General features: G+C 41.8%; 2 protein-coding genes across 2 annotated transcripts in view; one reads left to right on the top strand and one right to left on the bottom strand.

The window, feature by feature from the left end:
* crhbp (corticotropin releasing hormone binding protein) lies at window positions 1–3,129 on the bottom strand. Its single transcript, XM_070850815.1, has 7 exons — window positions 3,040–3,129; window positions 2,853–2,946; window positions 2,347–2,504; window positions 1,587–1,797; window positions 863–1,008; window positions 260–377; window positions 1–155 (listed from the first exon to the last, which is right to left on the bottom strand). Exons 1-7 carry the CDS (start codon window positions 3,127–3,129, stop codon window positions 1–3), a joined length of 972 nt encoding a protein of 323 aa, XP_070706916.1.
* A 14,341-nt stretch (window positions 3,130–17,470) lies between these two features.
* pde8b (phosphodiesterase 8B) overlaps window positions 17,471–22,301 on the top strand; it is a 36,769-nt gene continuing 31,938 nt past the window's right edge. The window contains exon 1 of the mRNA XM_070850282.1: window positions 17,471–17,752. Coding sequence (XP_070706383.1) covers window positions 17,471–17,752 — 282 coding nt within the window. The remainder of the gene's footprint in view (window positions 17,753–22,301) is intronic.

Here is a 22,301-nt window from a genome sequence, read left to right as displayed (position 1 = left end):
TCAGTTATTGAAACAGAAATCTTCCACATTGTTGAGTTTGATGGTCTGCAGCTCCTGGCTGTCCAGTAGCCTGTAGCTGAAAGACACTCGGCTGACGAACTTCCCGCTGGACACCATCCTCACCACCGTGTTATCGCAGCCGATCTTCATGTGGGCTGAGGGGGAGGGGGGAGAGAGAGGAGAAGAAATATTAAGTCTCAGCTCAGCTCGACCGGCAGGGTGTGATAATGTGGGGGGAAGCAGACGAGTGTGCACTCACTGGGCCCCGTGAAGGAGATACAGAGGTCTGTGATGGGCAGCAGCTTCGATGTGTCAATTCCATTTCCTCCCAGCAACTGGACGAAGTCTCCTGATTCTGCACAGGCAGGCATGGACCTCTGCAGACATCAGACATCATGTGAGCAACCACTTTCACTGTCACATTTCACCCATTAATAGAAAATATTGACTTAATTGATATTGATGACTTGCAGTCAGCAGAATTTAAAGCTTTTGCAAAAGACGTTTGTGAGTTTAATATACGAGCAGGTGTAAATTGGAGGTGAAGCATATAAATATGACAGCATCCTGTCAAATAATGGGCCGTAAGGCAACTCGCGTGCAATTAAGGTAGCATAATAGCTGTCCTTAAAGGGGCGGTTCACTCAAACCACAGTGGAAAAGTAATTGTTTACTGGATGTGGGTGACAGTATGGAACTGATGTCTCCAGAAAGGCATTTTGCTGTTGTGGTTTTTGGCTGCTTTGTGCACCTTCAACAGGTTTTAATCCATCTCCAGTGTGTTGTGGCAAATACTTGAGAGGAATATTGTGAGGAGAAGATGGATATTGTGCAGAAATCAGTATTTTACGCATGTGCTGACCTTTGGAAAGTTGTTGAAGTGTCCCAGGCTGAAGTCGGAGACGTCGATCTCCACTGGGTATATGATGGAGAAGCTGCAGTTCCTGTGCTGCTGCGGGATCACCATAGTGTAACTGCCCTCTGGTGACTGGGAGATGACATTACAGGCTGCCAGGAGACAAGAAATGGCAAAAGGGGGGGGATGTCACAAGGATTTCCTGGATGGATTCTCAAGGTGACGCCGGTGGAAATACACAGTAGCACACAAAGATAAAAATGACAAAAGGGTGATTCATTAATGGGCCGATGGAACAAAACTCATTTTATGAAGTGCTGATTTTATATGAGTGATTATTATTTGAGTTCTCTGGCAAAACAAATGTACGGCTGCTAAGGTATTAAACTGACTTCACCTTAAATTTCAAGTCTGCTCTCATGAAAGCAAACAAAGTGGTGATTTTAAAACCTCTAAGCTTGTGTTCAATCTGGCCCTCAGATTTAGCTTCATCGTCCGGCCCTAACATGTTAATGTAGGACAGCGTTTGCCATGTGATCCTGGTCCTGATCCAGAAACACAGTGATGGCGAACTGTCCCCTGTTGGTGTAATTGATGACTGAAGCCCCCTGCCAGGCTTGTACCATCACCACACACACACTCACACACTCATCGCTGCACAAATGGGCCGAAAGCTGTAACATGTGTGTGCATGTGTGCATTTTACTCATGAATGTTACAGTCCACTTACGGAAAGGGTTGATGTGCTTCCTGACCACCAGGGTGAAGCCGCTGCCAGCGTTGTGAATGCGGAAGAAGACCATGGCCACGTTCTGAGAGGAGCGCACGGTTCTCCTCAGGGATCCTGAGTCGCAGTAATCCACATAGCGCTCGTACAGAGGCAGCGGATGATCCTGGGTGCTGGGGAACTTTTCTCCTTTCATCACCCAGCCGTCAAACACCTTCACCAGACACATTCACAGAGAGAAGCTGAAAAGCTGGCTGTCAGCTTCAGCCAAAGGTGATTTCTGCAGGGTTTTGTTTAATGTGATCAAAGTATACCACATACTATACTGAACGCTTAATGAGTGAATATTAGCTGATCTCGCTGTGGGAAGGTTTAGTTAGCATTTGGAGAGCATCAGCGTGGAACCATGGAGGGCAGGTTACCTAAACTAAGCAGGTTATATGCAATTATGTTAAAGGAGCTTTTTGTCTAATCAGGATGTGTTTCTAAGCTTAGTCAAGCAAGTCGACTGATCCCAGTATGGAGGCATGAAAACAAGCTGTACTACAAAACAAGACCACAGATCATCACCGTAATTACTAAAATACATACAGAATTATTAGATATAATAGATCTTAGAAGCTGCTTATGTGTAAATCGAGTTAAGGGTGTTAAGATTAAAAGAAAGAAATCATTTCTAGATGCCGTTTCACACCTGATGGACATTTTCTTATCACACAAAAAGGAGGGAAATGATTGTTAAGGGGATGAGCTGTCAGCTTACCGTGATGAAGTCGCCTCCACTGCAGTCGATGTCAACATTGTCATATTCCACACTGATCACTTCGTTGGGCTCTGCCATGAAGAAAGCAGCACAGCTGAGCTGAGGACGCTCCGCTGTGAAGGTGAACTGACCCTCCACTGCAACCATGTCCAGACAACCTGAGAGACAATCAGCCACAGTTAGAGCAGATGTGCATCACAAAATAACATGTAGAATAAATATATATATATATATAGAAATAATTCCCATTATTGTTCCTACTTCATTCACAGCTTTGCTTCTCTGTTATTCATGTAAATTTAACATGTTATGCCAATAAAAAAAAAATGAAATATCCACATGGAGTGAAGTCTAAGAAATATTTTATATGTCAAATGTTCCATCTTTGTGGTGAAGAGAGACAGTTCATCTCTTCATCTCTCTCATACACATATAGAAGCTGCACACCCTTTAAGATACATACAAGCACATAAACATATATAAACTATACATTTCATGTGACTTACGTAAAGGTCGGCGGTACATTAGTTCCTCAGGTATTTCTCTCTTCAGTTCCGAGTTGAAAAATGAATATAATTCATCTTTGGAGATCTCGTTGTTCTGCAGAAGAAGAAGAAAAAAAAAACGTTTTGGCGTAAAGTTTGACAGAAACTTAAACTGTTTGTGAATCTTTGAAGTAAGTTTGACACTCACCTCAATATATCTGGAGTCTCCCTTGAGGACAGACAGGCACAACACCAGAAAGAAGAGCTGCTCCCGGAAAGTGCGCTCCATAACGCGCATCTCTGTCTGCAAGGCGCACCTGAGCGGAGAAAGTCTGAGCTGCTCCGCCACCAGCGCTGCTTTATATAAGACCAAGTTCTGACATCTTACTCCCCCTCCCCTCTCACCCCCTCCCCCCTTTTTGCGTGGTTATGACGAGAGCAAAGATGGACAAGCCAGTTGAAGGAGAGAGAGAGAGAGAGTGATGCCTAAAGATGCTCAGGTAGCTGCAGTCCTCCCCCAGTGCTGACCATTAAAGACCCTTATTCTAGTGTCACCACAGGCTACCCTGGCTCTGACCTGCCACTTATCTGTCTTTTGCAGGTAAAACTGAGCAGATTAAGGGTTGAATTTAAAGCAACAGTAAAGTGTTTCATGCTCAACTAAAGCCTGAGCATCCAACCCTGAACAGGTCATTCATGAAACTGGATCTCACAGGTGATCATTAACTGTAAATGTCAAATTAAGGCTAAAACAACCAATTGCTGCAGCTTAATGTGAGAAAATGAGGATGGCAGCTGTTTATGTAAATTTAAACATTTCAGTGAGGAGGGGACAAACTGATGGAGATCATGTGATGTGATCGATAGTTATTGGATCTTCAGGAGAGATTGTTTTGTCAACTTCTGCTCCGAGGTGAAGAATTAACTTAAGTTAACTTAAATATAATCATGTGAGTGCTGAGGAGGAAATGTAGATTTAGTATCATGGGGCCATGATGACAACAACAAGGATTTTTACTGTCCTGTCATTAACAGAATTAGCATAGCAATCAGGGGTCAGAGGTCAAGGTGGATGTTATTGTGACTCCATCTTTATACCACGCTAAGTATACAGAGTGCATTCCCTCAGGGCGACACAGAAAGAACCACAACACAAAGACAGGAGCCTAAATAAGGTGAAATACTGATCAGAAGATTCACCCAGGTGGTTTTATGAGGAAGGAGATGATAACGTGATACGCTAGTGTCCTTTGAGTAACAGTGGATGTAAACATTACATTTATTTATATGAACACTTTAGGAGATTCCAATTCATCCTCAGTCTATTTTGGATGTGGGAGGACATCAGAGCACCAGGAGTTAATCCATTTAACCACCAGAGGAACATTCATGATGATGAGGAAGAGGAGAACGACGAGGGGATGTGTGAGTCATCTGTGGGATTCCCTGTTTGACTGTCTGATAGTAAAACCAGATGACAACAAGTTTACATTCACACACATTCATTATTCATGTAATGATATAATAACTTTATTTGTATAGTACCGTTAAAAATAGAGTTTACAAAGTGCTTTGAAGGATGAAGCAAAACAAGATACAAGAACATCAGAGAGCGGCACGGTGAGGCCAAACTAAAGCTTTAAGGATTACAATGAATCAAGAACAAGTAACATAAAGCAAATATAAATACCTACACACAAGAATTAGAGCAATAATAAAAAATAGAATAGAAGAGTCTGAATAAAAAGACAACATCACGTCTGTAAAAAAGGGTTTTAAGAAGTGATTTAAAAGAAGCCACTGACTGTGTGAGCCTCATCTCCTCAGGCAGGCTGTCCCATAGCCGAGAGGCCCTGATGATCATCTAAGGCTGCATACTGGCTCGTAACATTACAGCTATGGGCCAGACACACACGTGCTTTAAACGTGATCAGTAAACTCCTAAAATCAGTCCTAAAACGACTGGGCTGATGTGATGTTGTCTGTAAAAGTCTGTACTCAGTACTGTTAAAACCTGCTGTGATTTCTACAGCATTCACTTCACACCCAGAGTACTTTCACTGAGCTGCTTTCACGCCTGCCTTGTGTGACGCGGTCCTGACAAACCCCGGAGCCTTCGGCGCTGTGGTCTGGCTCGGGGAGGGTGAGAAACATGGGAGAACGCCAAAGACACACTAGCCGGTCTCTGGAAGAGGGTCGCACGGCTTTACATCCACGAGAGGTTCATATGAAATCTGTTTGCAAATGATGCCATAAAACTAAACAAACCAAATGCCAAACTGTACTCTGGTTATGAACTGAACAACAAAAATAGTAATTTCCCTGTAGAATGGATACTGTGTCCAATACACACTGCACATCTGTAAAGTGTGGTTTGCTTAAAACAAATCGACAGTTAAAGTAAATGAACTATCAGTGAACTACTTGTTGAAAAGTGTTCGGTCACAGACTTTATTGAGAGCCAAGGACACAGAGGACACCGAGGACTCCTCCTCCACCTGCCGACGCTCAGTCCCTGAGGTCTGCAGGTGCCTCGGGCTGTTGAAAAGGTCGAGCCATTCAAACGCAGAGAGATTGGGCCTCGGAGTAATCCAATCTCGGTGGTGGCAAGAGGCACGAAACAACATGTTTGTGCCTCCAAGATAAGCAATGCATATACTATATATGAACTTGACAAATCAGACCTCGGAAAATCCACTGAGATAGTTTCATGCACCTGGAAGGCAATAAAAATGGACATAAAGATACAAGTTGGAAAAAATATTGATTTCAAGTTGGTGAAGTTTTTTAGGACTCCTTCAGCTCCTTATGAGTGACTGACTAACTTTTTTTTCCTTCACTTCTCCCTCCAAACATCACTGTTTCCACTGTTATCACTGTTAATGTGGCTTATGTCACTCATGTAATGTAGCTTCACTTCCATAAGGAATATTTTGTTGTTGTTCTTGTTGTTTTTTGGCACATCCATGAATAACAAACCGCTATTGCTGTCTACAAAGCATTTCATTCCCCAGACCAAGCTACAAATGTGAATTAGTCTTGAACCTCTTTATTTATCAAAGCATTACACCTCTGGAGGCCACTGGACAGACCTACAGCCAATCAGAGCAACAAATGTGTGTCGTAGAGCTGAGTGTAAGTTAAACTTTTACCAAATCTTCTTGGAAGTACAGCACATCTTTCTCAACAGCAAAAACTTTAAGTGCAGTTGTTTTTTAATGCAGATTCAACAAAATGTTCAGCAGCCATCTTGGTGGCCTCAACAGTTTATTGCATCAAACCTGAGTAGTCTATCTTAACAGGAGGTTGGACCATATGGAGCTTGCAGATTGGTCTGGTCCCCAGGCTAACAGTCCCATCTCCTGCATTTAAGTGAGACTAGCTACAGTCCATCCAGCATCCCGTCCTCCATACACTTACTCCACATAAAGGGCGCACTATTTCCTGCACTGGCCCTGCATGTTGGTATTGACTAAATTGTCCAATTTGAACAGATTTCCTTGGATACCGCGCTGAGGAGCCAAAAGTAGCAACCGCTCAGACAGTGATAATAGCCCACACCATCAGACGGTCTCTCTCAAAGGCACTCATGGTGTTGCACTTTGCACTAAATAAAAGTGACAGAAGTATTCTTCAAGTTCAGATCTTTCTCAAAATACACCTGATTAATCGCTGCGTGACGTGGGTGTGATTGTTGAATTGTTGGTTCCTGCATCACATCAGCTTTCAGGCACCTAATTTGAAATATATCGAGCTTTTCGGCCACAAGAGCTAAGCGATCCAGTGTAGGTGTGGCGTACGCTGCAGGAGGTTCCTAAAGACATTTTGCCAGGTTTTGACACAAACATTTCTGCTTGACAACAGCAGAATTTAAGCTACTAACTGTTCATTGCTAATTGTGTGTTTGACATTCAAAACATTCATTCTCAGCCAGCAAATTGCCAAATTGTGGTAACATCATCAAGGCCCTCTTTGCAGACCAAACACTCCTGGAAAAGACAATAAAATCTTTCTATTTTTAGCATACTGACGTTTGTGTTAATAATAGGATATTATTGCCTAATCTGATTGAGTTTTTCTTCAGGGAGATTGAACAGGATATGTTTACAGGGTGTTTTACACTGTTTGCACTCCATACTTTAAAGACTAAAATGTTCTTTATGGGACTCTAAAATCCAACCATCTCACATCTTCACCTCCAGTTTCATTCATCTTGCATTCATTGTGCATGTGTATGAATGTACAACCATAGCATTTATTTAAAAAGGTTGTTAACTGTATAGGATATAGAAATGCCAGAGGTATAACGGACCCTAGATTGAAAAAAGTAAACCACATCCACTATATGTGTCAACACAACCTGGTGAGATTGTCAGGAACATCAATGACTTCAATCACAGCAAATAAAGAAGTATTATGATGTGATTTCTACCATTTACTGATGCAAACAACATATATTTCATTTAAAATCACAGACACACTTCTTATTCTACTCACTAATTGGAGCTATTTCTGTTTAAACACTCATTAAAACTATTTTCTGCCTCTTTGAAGCGATGTGTTTTATTTGGCTTCTGAGTGCATTTGCAGAGCTGCCGGCCACTTGAGGAATTCTGTAGCTTTTCATTCAGCCCTGAGAGGTCTGGCTGAATAGCCGAGGCCATTAAGTACTGGTGATGAAGCTTCATTAGGCTCCATTAAATCAGAGGCTTCCTATTGTGTCCTTTCTGGAAGTAATGTACATTAACTTTTAGTGGAGCAGACTCCGATATAATTAATGTCCATTTTCGCCTTTGCGGAAGGAAATATTCACATCTGCATGAGCTGTAACTCTTTGGACAAAGATGCCTCCAAATGGCATCAGTGCCACTTATGCTCGGCTGTACTTTCTATTAGGGAGTTTAAGATTATAACACAAATCTATTACTTTTTTCAGCAAATTTCTCTGTAGACAGTGGCCTCTTCATTTGTGGCCCAAATCATTTTCAAACAGGACAGTGGAGACAGAACAAAGACATATTTCAGATGCATAATTGCCAATAAAGTCAAATGAAGGAACAGGAAACGCAAATTTGCCCAAACTGAGGCAAAGATGCCTGTGGACAGTGGATGAGACCTTTCACTAAAATGAAGAATCTTCTGGTAATTCATCCAATAGTTGTTGAGATAAATTCATGCTTGACAAAAGTGATGAATTGACCAACAAACAAACAGAGACAGGTTTTACCACCCATAGAGTCATGCTGCTAGCACGGCTGAGAGGAAAAACAAACCACTCAGATAATATTAGTTCATCTGTTATATCAACTGGAAATCTCGCATCTTGACCCACCTGGCCTTCACCTGTCAACATTACATCTAACCCTTCCATCCTTCAATAAAAGGTCAGACAGAAAGCCTGGAGCTCTGTGCTACTAACATTTCACTGATGTTTTCTGTTGGACATGACCTCCATCTGACATTTTTGAGTCTGAAAACCCTCAGAAACAACAAAAACCTTAAATGTTACTTTTCAGATGGCCGTGCTTTATTGTGAAAAGTTTATTAAAAAATGTAAACAAATTAAGGCAGACAGCAGATAACATCACCACACGTGCTAATATGAACTCTGAACGTGCTGCCTGACGGGGTGATGAGCCGCTGTGACTGTGACCGAGATGCTGTGACTCGACTGTGAGGTTTCCTCGTATCTGCTCCCCCTGACACTGATAAACAGCCCTCACACTCTGCAGACGTTATACATTAATGAAAACTTAGACCTAATGTAAAATTTCAATTCTTCTGGTGTTTCCATACTTTCTGCGATAAGAAAATTGCATTACGTATTCACAGGATAACCTGTCAGGCCTTATTGATAGTCCCCTGTCGATACATTTTGATGCTCAGACTAATATAAGAGGTGGGAGAGGAAGAGAGGACAGCAAGCAGGTCCAGGTCTGATCGTATCATTTCAAGTTTACCTTCGCCCGCAAGAACAATCTTTGTCTTGACATCCTGCTGCTCTTTTGGATGAGAAAAGGTTATTGGATCTTTGTTCAGGATCTAAAAATAACAAACTGTCATCTCTGACTTGAGGTTTCATTTCATACATCACATGACACATGATTGCAATAAAACAAGAGGGATACTCAGTGCAGAAATACTGAATTACAAGTAAAAAATCCAGCATCAACAAACTTACTTCAGTAAAAGTACAAGTGATGTCATCAAAATATATTCTGAGCACCAAAACTGAGTATTTATGATGCAGAATTTCAGGTTAATATAACTGGATTATATCTCCTGATTACAATGACGCATTAATGTGAACATCACTTTAATGCTGCAGCTTTACTTTTTCTCATAATCTACTAGTTTATGTATATTTTCTACCAAATATTTGAACCTACAACTTAAAAACCTATAATACTGGCTTCCAAAGTGTAGTGGGGTCGATGTATAAAGTAGCATAAAATGGAAATACTTAAGAGAAATACCTCAACATTGTACTTTAGAACAGTATTTGGGTAAATGTTGTTAGTTATACTCCACCACAGATAATACTAAATCAGTATCACTTGAGAGAATGAATGAATGAATGAATGGGATGAACTGGATTGAACGTTACACATTGTAAATAATGTGCAAATGTGTTTGCGCACTCCGACACATGAACTGTCATGTGGAACACACACCACAATAAATCCTGTGAGCCTTGTAAGTAATACCAAGTAAAACTGCAGAAGTTTTGGTGCTCTTCTCGCTGGAATCTGCAGAATTATCCTCTCATTGTTACAGTAAGCAGAGTGAGAACAGCTGTAGGAGCTCCATGAAGTTATATTCATATGTGACAGCCTCCTGACGTCATGCATGTATGCACACATGGAGCCACAAATAAGTGTGAAAGCCTCCTTCAGAGTGTAACATAAGCAGTCTGTAACCCCTGTGTGTGTGTGTGTGTGTGTGTGTGTGTAAGGCGGATTCAGTTCAGCCCTGCATAATTCAGATTTCAGGAAACAAAGGCCTGCTTATGTCATAACAGGGTAAGCTACACATTCTTGCAAGTTGAGCAGAAGGAGACTAAAATTCAGCCAGCTGCTAAAGAGGATGAGAGCTAATTCAGCATCTTTAGCTTTTACCTGTTTTACACATTTATACACCAGAATCCAAATCAGCTTCATTGGCCAAGTAATAATGAGACAGTTTAGGTGTATTGCACATTTCATACACTAAGCAAAAGTGCTTTAAACAAAGAAACTGCAAGCACCAAGTGCTTCGCATGAAACAGACATGGAATGAATATAAAAACATTAAGACAGAACTGTATGTACATATATGCATGCGTGTATTATCTGAGTCTGAGGCCTCACTTTATCATCGAGACAATCTTCATTTGTGTCCCTTTTCTTATTTCCTTCCACACTCGGGCATCCCCTCTTTTTCACACAGCTCCTAACAGCCTCTGCTCTCAATACAGAACCACTGACAGTTTAAAACAAAACACAAAAAAGAAGAAAAGAAAATTCTGCCTTATCTACTGTACTTCTCACGCCCTCTGCTGGCCAGCTGAGGAGCCTGCAGAGGAAGGAATTTAAGTAGAGCACTTCAGCTTTTACCTGTTTTATTGTATTTATTAACTGAAAAAACAAACCACATAAATGAAACATTAAAAAATATCTGCCACTAATAAGGATGGTTAAAATCCATCTGCTGTGGAAGCCCTCAGGTTTCTGAGATCCTGAATCTCCCAGGACAAAACACTGACTCCATCATCAAAAAGGGCCCAGTAGAGGACGTACTTCCTGCACCAGCTCAGGAAGTTCAACCGGTCTCAGGAGCTGCTGACAAGTTCTTCACTGCAATCATCCAATCTGTTCTCTGCACATCCATCACCAAGGGACAGTCAGGACTGCTGAAATAATCACTGGCGTTGATCCTAACTCTCAATCCAGGACTTTTAGCTTGTCCAGAGCCGGGAAACAGGGAGGACACATCCAGACAACCAAGACACAAGACTAGTTTCTTCCCACAATAAGAAGAAGGAGAAGAATTATAAATCATAATTCAGCAAAGCACTTCTCCCACAGCTCTCGCTCTGACACGCCACTCGGCTGTGTGTTAGTAATTTGATAGGAATTTACAGTACAAATACAGGGACAAAGTGCAACTAAGTGGACCATGAGTTGAGATTGTTTTGTCAACCACTTGCACATGGTCTCAGCCCTGGACTGAACCTCACCTGTCCGCTTCTTAGCCGCCTGCATTCACGTGCACTTATATATTAGTATCCTCATATGTGTAGCTTATCTCTGCACTGTATACCATATAACACACACCTCTAAATCAGCACTGTCTCCTGTAAGTGTGTTGTTATTCAATTCCTTGAAAAAAATGTAAATCCTTTATTGTGTTATTTGTTAATTGGGAACAAATAAAATTCTGTTTTCAAGGTCAACAATGACTTGTCGAGCTCAATGGACCAGGTGTCACGACTATGTGACACAGTTATATACTCTGCTTCATCAATCCATCCAATAGTTGATGAGATATTTCAGTCTGGACCAAAGTGTAATGAAAGTGGAAGTGGAAGTGTCATGTCGCTAGCATGACCAAAAAAGTGGGAAATTACATGTCTCATGGTAAAATTATCAGTATATTAAAGTAAATATGAATTCTCTTTAGAGTTTGAATCTGCAGTCTGAGGGAAGCACATTGAATGCTGATCATATATCAGCAGCATATTGAAGAATTAAAAACTAATCTGATACAGGCAGCGCTCAGCTCGCCCTCGTCTGTCTGTGAGCATAAAACATGATAATCTTTGCATATACACATCTCTTAGGGGTGATTGATTCAGGCAACGTGTTCATTTCTTTGTATCCTCCTTCCAGGAAAATGTACAAACTGCATCATAATCTGGGCGTATCACAGCCGCACGTCTGTTGTGTGGCATCTCTGTCATCCCCCAGAATCATGGCCTGCATGGTGAGAAGCTCTTTGTTGATAATGTGACTTCATGTGTCTCTCAGGAGTAAACAGATATTTATAGCAAAACCATCTCCATCTATTTTCTCCATACCGCCATTCTCAGTTCTGCGAATTTCTATGAATTCCTTGAACAGGCTTCATGATTGATTAACCTGTGCCTCTGCACCCCGAGACTAATCGTTGCACTCAGTGCCCCGTCAGGTGATAACAGACAGACGGACGGATCAGGAAGCTTCTCTGTGAAGTACAAGAACACAATTACAGTCTGATGATTGTTTCACATACACACATACAGAACTGTGCAAAGGTCTTCGGCAGGTGTGAAGAAATGCTGTGAAGTGAGAACGCTTTCAAGAATATAACACTGAAGTTTTATTGATTTACAAAATGCAAAGTCAGAGAACAGAAGAAAAATCTAAATCAAATTAATATTTGCTGTGACCATCAGCACACTTGCACGCAGTCATGGATTTTGTAGGATCATAGTCAGGTGTGTGATTAACCAGTTATACCAAACAGGTGCTAATAATCATCAGTTTCATAAGTAGGTTGAATCACAGCCACTAACTGAAGCAGAAACAAACTCTGCTGCCAAGGTGAAGCTGTGGAAGACAGTTTCATGTCAAAGGTCATACACCACGGACATAAGGTGGATACACTGCATCAGCAAGCAGACTGAGGTTTCAAGATGTGCTGTTCAAGCTCTTTTGAAGAAGCACAAAGAAACGGGCATCGTTGTAGACGCAGTGGTCGGCCAAGAAAACTTAGTGCAGCAGATGAAAGACACATTACAGTTACTTCCCTTTGAAATCAGAGGATGTCCAGCGGTGCCATCAGCTCAGAACTGGCAGAAACCAGTGAGACCACAAATTAAAAACCACAAAGATGCACTCAGTAGAGTGCTGCTCTGCTCCAGGCCGTCTCTGCTGTGTCTAAACCTAACCAAACACACACCTAACCACTGTAGGCACGACAAGATATCCATTTAATTTAATTTAATTTAATTTAATTTTATCTTGTTTTATTTTATTTTATTTGATGCTGGCTTGCCTGTAATCGTTGTGTGCACCAGGTGACTCCAACCTGATGAACAAATGTGTCAATAAAGTTGTTTGAAAAAAAAAAAAAAAAAATCTCACGTACAAGATGGCGGCCAATTTGACAGAGACGGTCATTAATTCACCAACTTCAGTGAATCTTAACACATTAAATATGGAGTTAATCCTGTTGCTGTCCGTGTTTGAGGCGCAACAAGGAGAAAACATGAGGCCTGAAACAGAAGAGGTACGTTTGGGGTTTAAACAGTTAATGCATGTTGGTGTGTGTCTGTTTGTTGTTGTTGTTTTTTTATTGTGCATCGCTGCAACCAAATGTGCAGACAATCTTTGGCCCGTCAGACAAACGTGGAGCAGTAAGAAGTGTTTCACCTGACATGCAGAAAACTCTGCAGCAGAGTGTCTGAGGACACTAGGACCGCACGGACACCAGCCTGCCTGCCTGCCTGCCTGAGGAAGAGGAGGCTGTGAAGTTCAGGGGGTGGGGGGGGGGGGGCAGATAACTTCTGACCAACTATCCACGGGTCGGTACCTGAGGCAGCTGTTCCCACGGCCATCAGACACGGTGCTGCACGTGCATGTCCACTGTGACCAGCTGACACTGTTGTTCTGCTTTCACACTGAAGGACAAACCGTCGTGGCTGTAAGACATGAGTGGACTGTCAGCAGAGCAGAGGGCTGTGTTTCCCAATGGACCACCAAAGGTAGGAGCCCACTGCACAGGAGCAACATGTCAGAGCCTCCAGAGAAAACACTGTGGGCTTACTGTCAACTTTAACATGTTTAATTATAGGAATAGTTCATATGATCCAAAACCACTTTGGCACTAGTTGTCTGCTACTTACACCTCATTAAGGAGCCAAAAGTTCATATTAAAAAATTAAAAAATGCGACTGTGATGAGATTTGAAAGTAGAGAAAGTGGGGATATAATAAGATCTAATATTTTAGAGCTTAATGAGAAGCAAAGTTGTTCACCATTTGCTTTGCTTATAACTGAAAACATATTTGATTTGTTCTTTACAGAGAAACAAAAACTTTTCTCCACAATAAATCTATAGTGGAGTTGGTTTAAATCACTAAATGATCAGGTTTATGTGCTCATAATGATGGAAGGTTTAGTTTTAAGGTTAATTAACACATCTTCCTGTGTGATTGCAGTTGTTTACAGCTTGCTATCTGTTTTTCTTTTTGGAATTTGTGTGGTGTGTTGGGCTGCCAATTACAATCTGGATGTTTGAGGCTAAAACCTACAGACAGATGTGCAGATAACAGCACAGATGTGATGTGTGAGGATGTTTGGGGTATATTATTATTATTCTTATATGTGTGCTGCTGATGAAGATGAGGTGGTTGGAGCATGTGTGAGGCCTTCCACCAGGGGGCTGTGTGCCGTCTCAACAGGAGATCATGTAAGAGAGCTGAGCATGTTAAATAGGATCTTTTGTACACAGTGCTCTCAAATCCAAATAAGCATGTAGGCAGTAGTTTCTACTGTGAAATAAGAATTTAGATGATTCACTCTAGCAGTGCTCGTACTGTAAAAGGATTACAAGTGAAAGTCTTTCATTGATAATGTTCCTTATCTACTCAAACAACAGTAGTAACTATTGAAACTATTTTAAACGATGTTGAATAGCAGTCATGTTTTATAAGATCTGTATGTAAAATCCTGATTTTGTAGAGTAAATATAGCTGTTTAATATTGGAGAAAAATGTGCTTTATGAATGGAGTAGATGTAGAAAGTGGCACAATATTAAAATACACATGGAGTGAAGTTCTGCCACTGGAGCCGTAGAAAGTGTCGGGACTACTTTTCAGGCTCTAACTGTAAGATGTCTATCTGGGATCCCAAGAAAGTCAGCAAATCAGCTCCCACTCTTGGTGTGGTTACAGCATGTGGTGCATGTGGCTCAGCTGCAGGTGAAGTCTTTTCAGTGTCACTCACTTAAATTGTGTGAATCAAAAAACTGGACATGAGCCGGGTCTGTTTTATACATGCAGTGTTAAAGAATTAGACCACAAGAGCAACATAATCAAACCATCAACAGTGACGTATTATTGCCTTTTAAATCGCTGTCATAATCCTTAATGTTGAGTCGTGTTCACGTCCAATAGTCGCTCTCTTTTAGCTCGGTCTTTGGTCTCCACCTGGCTCTTCAGCTGCTAAATGCTGCACTGTGTTCACCAGCTTGTCGGGGTTTCTTTTTTTTTTTTGAGCTTTTAGCCAAAACAACGCTGGTGAGAGTGATGAGACCGAAGCTGTGGGCTGCAAGAACCAAACGGAGGAGCTGAAAGGTGCTATAACGTGCTCTGTGGGGCTCAAATGATAAGTCTCTGTCAGTTTGTCACTGCAAGCGCTCATCACGCCGTCATGTGATCTGGTGTTGATACAAAAATATTGATTGTAGCTGCTGTAAAGGATGAACACAAAGCTGGAGCGATGGTGGAGCCGAACGGCGTCCCAGACTAAATACTGGTGTCACTGCTGTCCTGGAGATGGTTACACACAACCTGGCAACCCAAATATTATAAATCAGCCTTTTTCAAAGAGGTATTTAGTTGATTATGGGCCTGAGTGTGTTTGACAGGAGATCAAGGTGTTAAATGTTGTTAGACGAACTTGTCCAAGCAGTGACGATGAGAGAAATGGATGAATCCTAATGGGGCTGCAGCTAATTGTTACTAATGATCTGAAGCTGAATTGATTGATCATTTGATCTATGAAATATCAGAAATTCCTGCCGTGATTTCAAAGTGCCGTCATCAAATAGCTCGTCCAAATGTCTAAAACCCAAAGACACTTACAGATAATAAATCCTCCTGGAATCAGCCTCCAGTCGCCTATTAAACAATAAACTGCTTATTAGAGTCGCTGATTGTTTTTCTGTCAATCAATCAATCAATCAACTAATTGTTTCATCTCTAAATTCAAGCAAATATTATTAACCCTCTACTTTTAAAGCTTCATTTAAGTAAACACTGAATATTTGTCTGTTTAGTTCTAATTTATTTACTTGTTACTGCGTAGTGTCATTTTATTTACGCCTCCTTCAGGCGCCATCATGGAATAAAGAGCAGTCAGACTTTAATATATCAATAAATCTAATATTAACAGTTAATATAAACCATTATTTCCACCTTACAAACCTACTTTATTATTATGTGGCACCATGAATGATGGTTAGTAGAGCTGATTGATTAGTCGGGAACTTGATCCTGAAGCTAAAATGTGAAACATTCTCTGGTTTCAGCTTCGCAGATGTGAGGACTGATTCTTCTCTTTGTCATATATGATAGTCAGCACATATATTTGGGGTTTTGGACAATAAAAGCAGCTTGAAGATGTCAAGTCAGGGTTTAAGAAAGTGTGACAAAGCTGTCCTCTTATATTTCCCTGCACATTTCCGTAGAACCAGAGTCGGCTTTGTTCACTAAGTATGTGTACTCAGATAAGGAATTTAATTCCTCTTTTTCCACTGCTCTCATGTTCTTGCCCAGAAATAATAAGATACACAGCAAAACAAGGACAACAAAGCCGAGCAAAGTAAACACAAACATTGAACTTTGGACCAAAGCAATTAATCTAGAAAATAATCGGCAGACCAATAATATAAATAATCATCAGTTGCAGCGTTTGTCTTGTTTATTAGCTCACAATCTCTGTGCTGTCAAAGGTCAGATGTCAACGGTCAACCTGATTGATTTCACGGTCCAACACAACAGAACGCACGCTCGGACACTGAGGCTGCTGCACAGCTCTGGCAAAAATAAATACGATCACATCCAACTTAGTTTTATCATGAAATATAAATAAGATATTAGCTGAAAGAGGAGGTGGGAAGTGGTTTGGGCAGTAAGTGGTTTTTCATCAAGCCGCCATTACTTTGATAGCATTATGTCTCCTTCAGCACAGTGAGGCTGTAAATGATCCCTGGAGTCGGGGCAAGGCCTCCTGGGAGATTAAAGGGTCATGATGGAGAGAGAGAGAAGTGATATAATGTGAGAGAGAGGGAGAGAGAGAGAGGGAGAGGGAGAGAGAGAGGGGGGGGATGGACTGTGGCCAATCATCTGCAAGCAGAATAACCAAAGTATAGACACACAGAGGAGATTTCATAAAGCCAGTTACTCTCCACAGGCCAAAAATGCGCGCATGTCCCAGAGGATGAGACACACAGCCGGATATGAAGAAAGAGGTGATAAAGAGCAGCCAGGTGGTTCAGTCCATTTATTAATTGTATTCATTAGTCCAGGGCATTTCACAGATGCGCTAGCGGGTGGTACAGGCCATCAGCGAGCTCCAGATTATCTCCCAAATCACCTTTCCGTCCCAAATATGCTCTCCAAATCCAAGATCCTGCAATAGCGGAGGCTTGAGGAGGAACCAGATCCAACGGGACGCATGAATTAAACAATCACCAACACCTCACGTTTTCCCCCCTCCTTAATGTGCTCAAAACGGAGGTGTGCGGAGGAGAGAGCGATTCGAGCCCGCAGCCGATGCCCGGAGAAAACGGCCGCCTGTGTGCAGGCAGCTGTGGACGACAGGAAGGTGGTACCCAAGTGTCGGCGGTGTTTATTATCTGGGATCTGGCTCCGGAGGCGCGTCGCTGAGGTATGGGCTGCGCTCCCAGTATCCACGTCTCTCAGAGCGGGGTGATCTACTGCCGGGACTCAGACGAATCCAACTCCCCCCACCAGACCACCACCATCTCTCAGGGCACCGCGGCCACGCTGCACGGGCTCTTCATCAAGACCGATGCGGCCGAGACCATCCCCTCCGTCATCACCTACCAGAGCCGGCACTCGCGCAACAACTCGTGCCGGGATCGGAAGGAGAACAGCGGAGGACACGTCCGCATCGAGGCCGAGACGCAGACCAGCCACACCAGTGTCAAGGTACAGTACAGAGGGGCGCGTGTGAGCGTGCTCCGAAACGCGGTGTACCGGCGCAGCCACAGCATCAGCACCGGGTCGTGAGTGGAAATGACACGTGAGGAGGCCTTTTCGGTTTGTTTGTTAGTTATCAGAGGAGGCCCGAGCCTTCTGATCGGGGGCTTTAATCACAAATCTGCCTGCTCTCATCCACTGGCTTTATCAGCCCCTGCCTGCAGCCAGCCATTACTGCGTCCCACCGAGGACCACTGCACCTCCTTACATCTAAATATGACAGCGGTTGTTTTGGTGAAAGATCTGTTGCATGCTCACATCACTGCGCCTCTCGCATTGTTTCAAGGTTTTTCTCCCAGCCCCCCCCACCCTCCCTCCTCTCTCCTCTCTCCTCTCCAAGGGTGCATGTAATAAATGACAGATGGGCAGACAGAGTTGATCATTTATTCATAAAAACGCTGAAAATAGTCGTGGATCTGACTCAAGCAAACAGAAGCATGTCCAGTTGTGTCCTGTCTGCAGGATTTTGTCATTTCTCTCTCTGAACCCCCACATGTGACATTTATAGGGCTGCTTGCATTTTAATACACGGGTTTGTAACCCACTGTGATGTAGCTGTAAGCAGATATGGAGACACTGTAAGAATTTTACTGATGTGCAATATGTGTCAACAAATAAATGCTCCTGACATAACTACAGTACTGTCATTCATTATCTGATTGTACACCAGGCTCCACCTATGGGTTATGGAGAAGTTGTGAACAAATTTATATTAATAAACACTGATATCTGCTTATAATTGCATTATAGTGGGTGATAAACACTCACTGAATGTTTATATGCTGCAAAAACGGGGTGTATGAGTAAAGTGTTTAGTGGAAACTTGTACAACTTTAATGCTGCAGTCAGGCGCTGTAGTTTAAATATGTGCCATAACAACAGTTTGTATACAGACTGTTGTTTATTATATCTTGAGTACAGGCAGTGGCTGTGCAAATGTGCAGAAACGTGCATCTAATTGGTTTGTACTTTAGCGTGAGTCAAAGCACCAAAACATAAAGAATCATCTGTGGTTTGACAGTTTGTGTTCATCCCTTAAATTCAGTTAACTCCACCAGACAGTCTACAGCGCTGACAGTTCTGTTTTTACACCAGAGCAAAATAAAGAGCAATTATCATGCTTTTACATGGCGTCCCGAGGTTTTCCTCAGAGCTGCAAGTAAACAAAGGGGGAAGCAGTGTCCAATCACACAGGGTGACCTAAGAACTCATTACATTCTTCATGGGAGGTGCTGAATGTAAAGAGCTCTAGATGCAGACCAAACTGATGAGCTATAAAGCAGTAATCAAGCTCTCAAATCTTGACTCAAGGTGCACTTACTGGCTTTTTCTGAAAACCTTCAACCGCATCTCAAGGTTTTCCGCAGTGGAAGGAGTTTGTGATGACGGATGAGCTGTGATAAAGAAAACTTGAGAAAAAGCTCAAAAAGCGAACCTTGAGTTGCCTTTTTTTTTCATTTAATTTGGTCAAGAAAAGGCCAAGAATGAACTTTCACAGACAAAAACCCAAGTTAGTTTTTGTTTTAGTGCTCATTATGTTAGCATGGAAGATGCTGTTGAGCTAATAAACCAAATTAATGAAGTAGAGAATGGCACAGCCTGTCTTCTTCCTTCAGCGTCTGGGGACCAGAACCTCAGTGTAAAGATGATAAACTTGTGGGGTTGTGTACATGTCTTGTCATGAGGGAGCATGTGAACAGATACTTCTTCATATTTATGATCGAACCCCAGAGGATATAGCTGTGTTTTGTTAAGAAGTAGTGCAGCAGATGATCGTGTCATCAGACCCTCAGAAGAGATTAACCCGTTCAGGCCTAGATGAGATGATTCAGACTGTTTTACACAATAAAAGACCCATTCTGGGAGTATAGCTGTTTATTTGTATGATTTGCTTTTGGTAAACTGTATTTTGGGGGGATTATTTGGCATTTCTTCATTTGTTTTTCCTCACATTAATACAACTCTTGACTGAGCTTTGGCCTTTATAGTAGCTCTGCCAGTCCTGTGGTCTTTCATTCTTACATTGTATAAATTGTTGGCGTATACTTGTCTCCTCTGGTCCTAATATGGAGGAGAATTGGCAATACGAGTCCCCGGGTTCAATGAAAATACCAAGCCACCCTAACAGGATGCTTCTCATCAGCTGCTGAAATCGTAGAACGTGTTGCAACAGTTTAATAATATTTAGGTCCAACAGTTTAATGCCTTTTTATAGATTTGTGTCGTTAGTTCAGGGTGGCACAGATAGTGTGTGTGTGTGTGTGTGTGTGTGTGTGTGTTTGTCAGCTGTTCCTTCCTTCAGTTCCCCTCTATCTCCAGAGGACTGAGAGAGGATCAATGCTACTATTTATTATTAAAACCATCTGCCTTTCGCTGCAGGATCTTGATAATCTGCCATGGTGTTGATCATACGCCCGTGTGTGTGTGTGTGTGTGTGTGTGTGTGTGTGTGTGTGTGCGTGCATATGTGTGTGTGTGTGCATGTTTATATACACAAGTCATCTGTTTACCCCTCTGGTCAGTACTGCAGGGGTGTGAACAGTCGCATGTGAGGGAGCTGATGCTGGTGGCCTGTACAGATATCCCTCCAGGGCCTCCAACACAGTCGGCGGCTTATAAGAATTTACAGACGACGGCATGAATTAGCACTTTGTCAGCATCTCTCCTAACTACCTCTCATTTGGACCTCTTAAAGTTCAGTGGTGGCGAACACTACAACTTCTGTGCTTCGACAAAGAAATGAGCACTTTAACAAACGAATCATTATTAACGCAGTTATTCCAACCTGACAATAGCTTTGCACAAAGTCTAGATGAGCAACTACTGTACTCTGAGTACTGTACTCTAGAAGTACTGTACTCTATAACTACTGTACTCTGAGTACTGTACTCTATAACTACTGTACTCTATAACTACTGTACTCTATAACTACTGTACTCTATAACTACTGTACTCTGAGTACTGTACTCTATAACTACTGTACTCTATAAATACTGTACTCTATAACTACTGTACTCTATAACTACTGTACTCTGAGTACTGTACTCTATAAATACTGTACTCTATAACTACTGTACTCTATAACTACTGTACTCTGAGTACTGTACTTTATAAGTACTGTACTCTATAACTACTGTACTCTATAACTACTGTACTCTGAGTACTGTACTTTATAAGTACTGTACTCTATAACTACTGTACTCTATAACTACTGTACTCTGAGTACTGTACTCTATAAATACTGTACTCTATAACTACTGTACTCTATAAGTACTGTACTCTATAACTACTGTACTCTATAACTACTGTACTCTGAGTACTGTACTTTATAAGTACTGTACTCTATAACTACTGTACTCTGAGTACTGTACTTTATAACTACTGTACTCTATAACTACTGTACTCTGAGTACTGTACTTTATAAGTACTGTACTCTATAACTACTGTACTCTGAGTACTGTACTCTATCTGTACTGTACTCTATAACTACTGTACTCTGAGTACTGTACTCTACAACTACTGTACTCTATAAGTACTGTACTCTATAACTACTGTACTCTATCTGTACTGTACTCTATAACTACTGTACTCTGAGTACTGTACTCTATCTGTACTGTACTCTATCTGTACTGTACTCTATAACTACTGTACTCTATGAGTACTGTACTCTATAAGTACTGTACTCTATAAGTACTGTACTCTATAACCACTGTACTCTATAACTACTGTACTCTATAAGTATGTGTGAAACGGTGCCAGAGCAGTACAGACGTCACTTTCTCTTTCACATTTACATAATTATTCTCTCTGCTCTGATTAGTGATCTTAATTATACACATTATGCACAACAATGCAGTAAAAATGCTTCATCATGTAACTGTTCCTTGTAGTGTTTGAGAGAACCCATGAACACATGAGAAAACTCCCCCGTCCTCCCTGAGCCGACGTGCCATCTCAAAAACACCAGTGTGAATACATTTGAATTTATTTTTCGTGATGACTGACAATAAAAGAGGGTGTGGACCACACTGGTGAATGTCTTCTCAAAGACTTTTTGATATCAGTGTCCAAAAGTCCACAGTCCTGTCCAGTCAGAGGTGGGCAGGACCCGACCACGTCCACTTAACGTGCTTGTTTTTGCCACTGACAGAAAGGATCCGTACAGAGCAAGAACCTGTGAGATCCTATTTGTTTAACCAGAAACAGCCGCAGAATCTCACTATTCAAATCCACCAGACTCTATTGACAAAAATAGTAATTTCACATGGTGCAGCTCTACTGTTGTCTCAATCAATGTGTTTGAGTTATTGTGTGACCGTGGTGTTATTAGGGGTTATTCCAGATCCAACACATTATTTGTGTAACACACACTAACACAAACAAACTACTCGATCGCGGCAGGAGTATACCAGCCACTGGTTCTGTGAGGTAAAATCACCATTTTTGTTAATGGAGTCTGGTGGATTTGAATAACGCCATACAGCAGCTTTTTCTGGTGA

Source organism: Pempheris klunzingeri, chromosome 19, assembly GCF_042242105.1.
Source record: "Pempheris klunzingeri isolate RE-2024b chromosome 19, fPemKlu1.hap1, whole genome shotgun sequence".
Lineage (NCBI taxonomy): Eukaryota > Metazoa > Chordata > Actinopteri > Acropomatiformes > Pempheridae > Pempheris > Pempheris klunzingeri.
The sequence above is the reverse complement of the archived record's forward strand: the minus strand, read 5'-3'. Positions and strand labels throughout refer to the sequence as shown.

Coding starts and splice junctions, on each gene's coding strand:
- crhbp (XM_070850815.1), bottom strand. CDS start 3,129: ATGCGCGTTATGGAGCGCACTTTCCGGGAGCAGCTCTTCTTTCTGGTG. Junction 1,798..2,346: donor GTGGAGGCGACTTCATCACG/GTAAGCTGACAG, acceptor TGTCTGGTGAAG/GTGTTTGACGGCTGGGTGAT. Junction 1,009..1,586: donor GAAGCACATCAACCCTTTCC/GTAAGTGGACTG, acceptor GTCTCCTGGCAG/CCTGTAATGTCATCTCCCAG.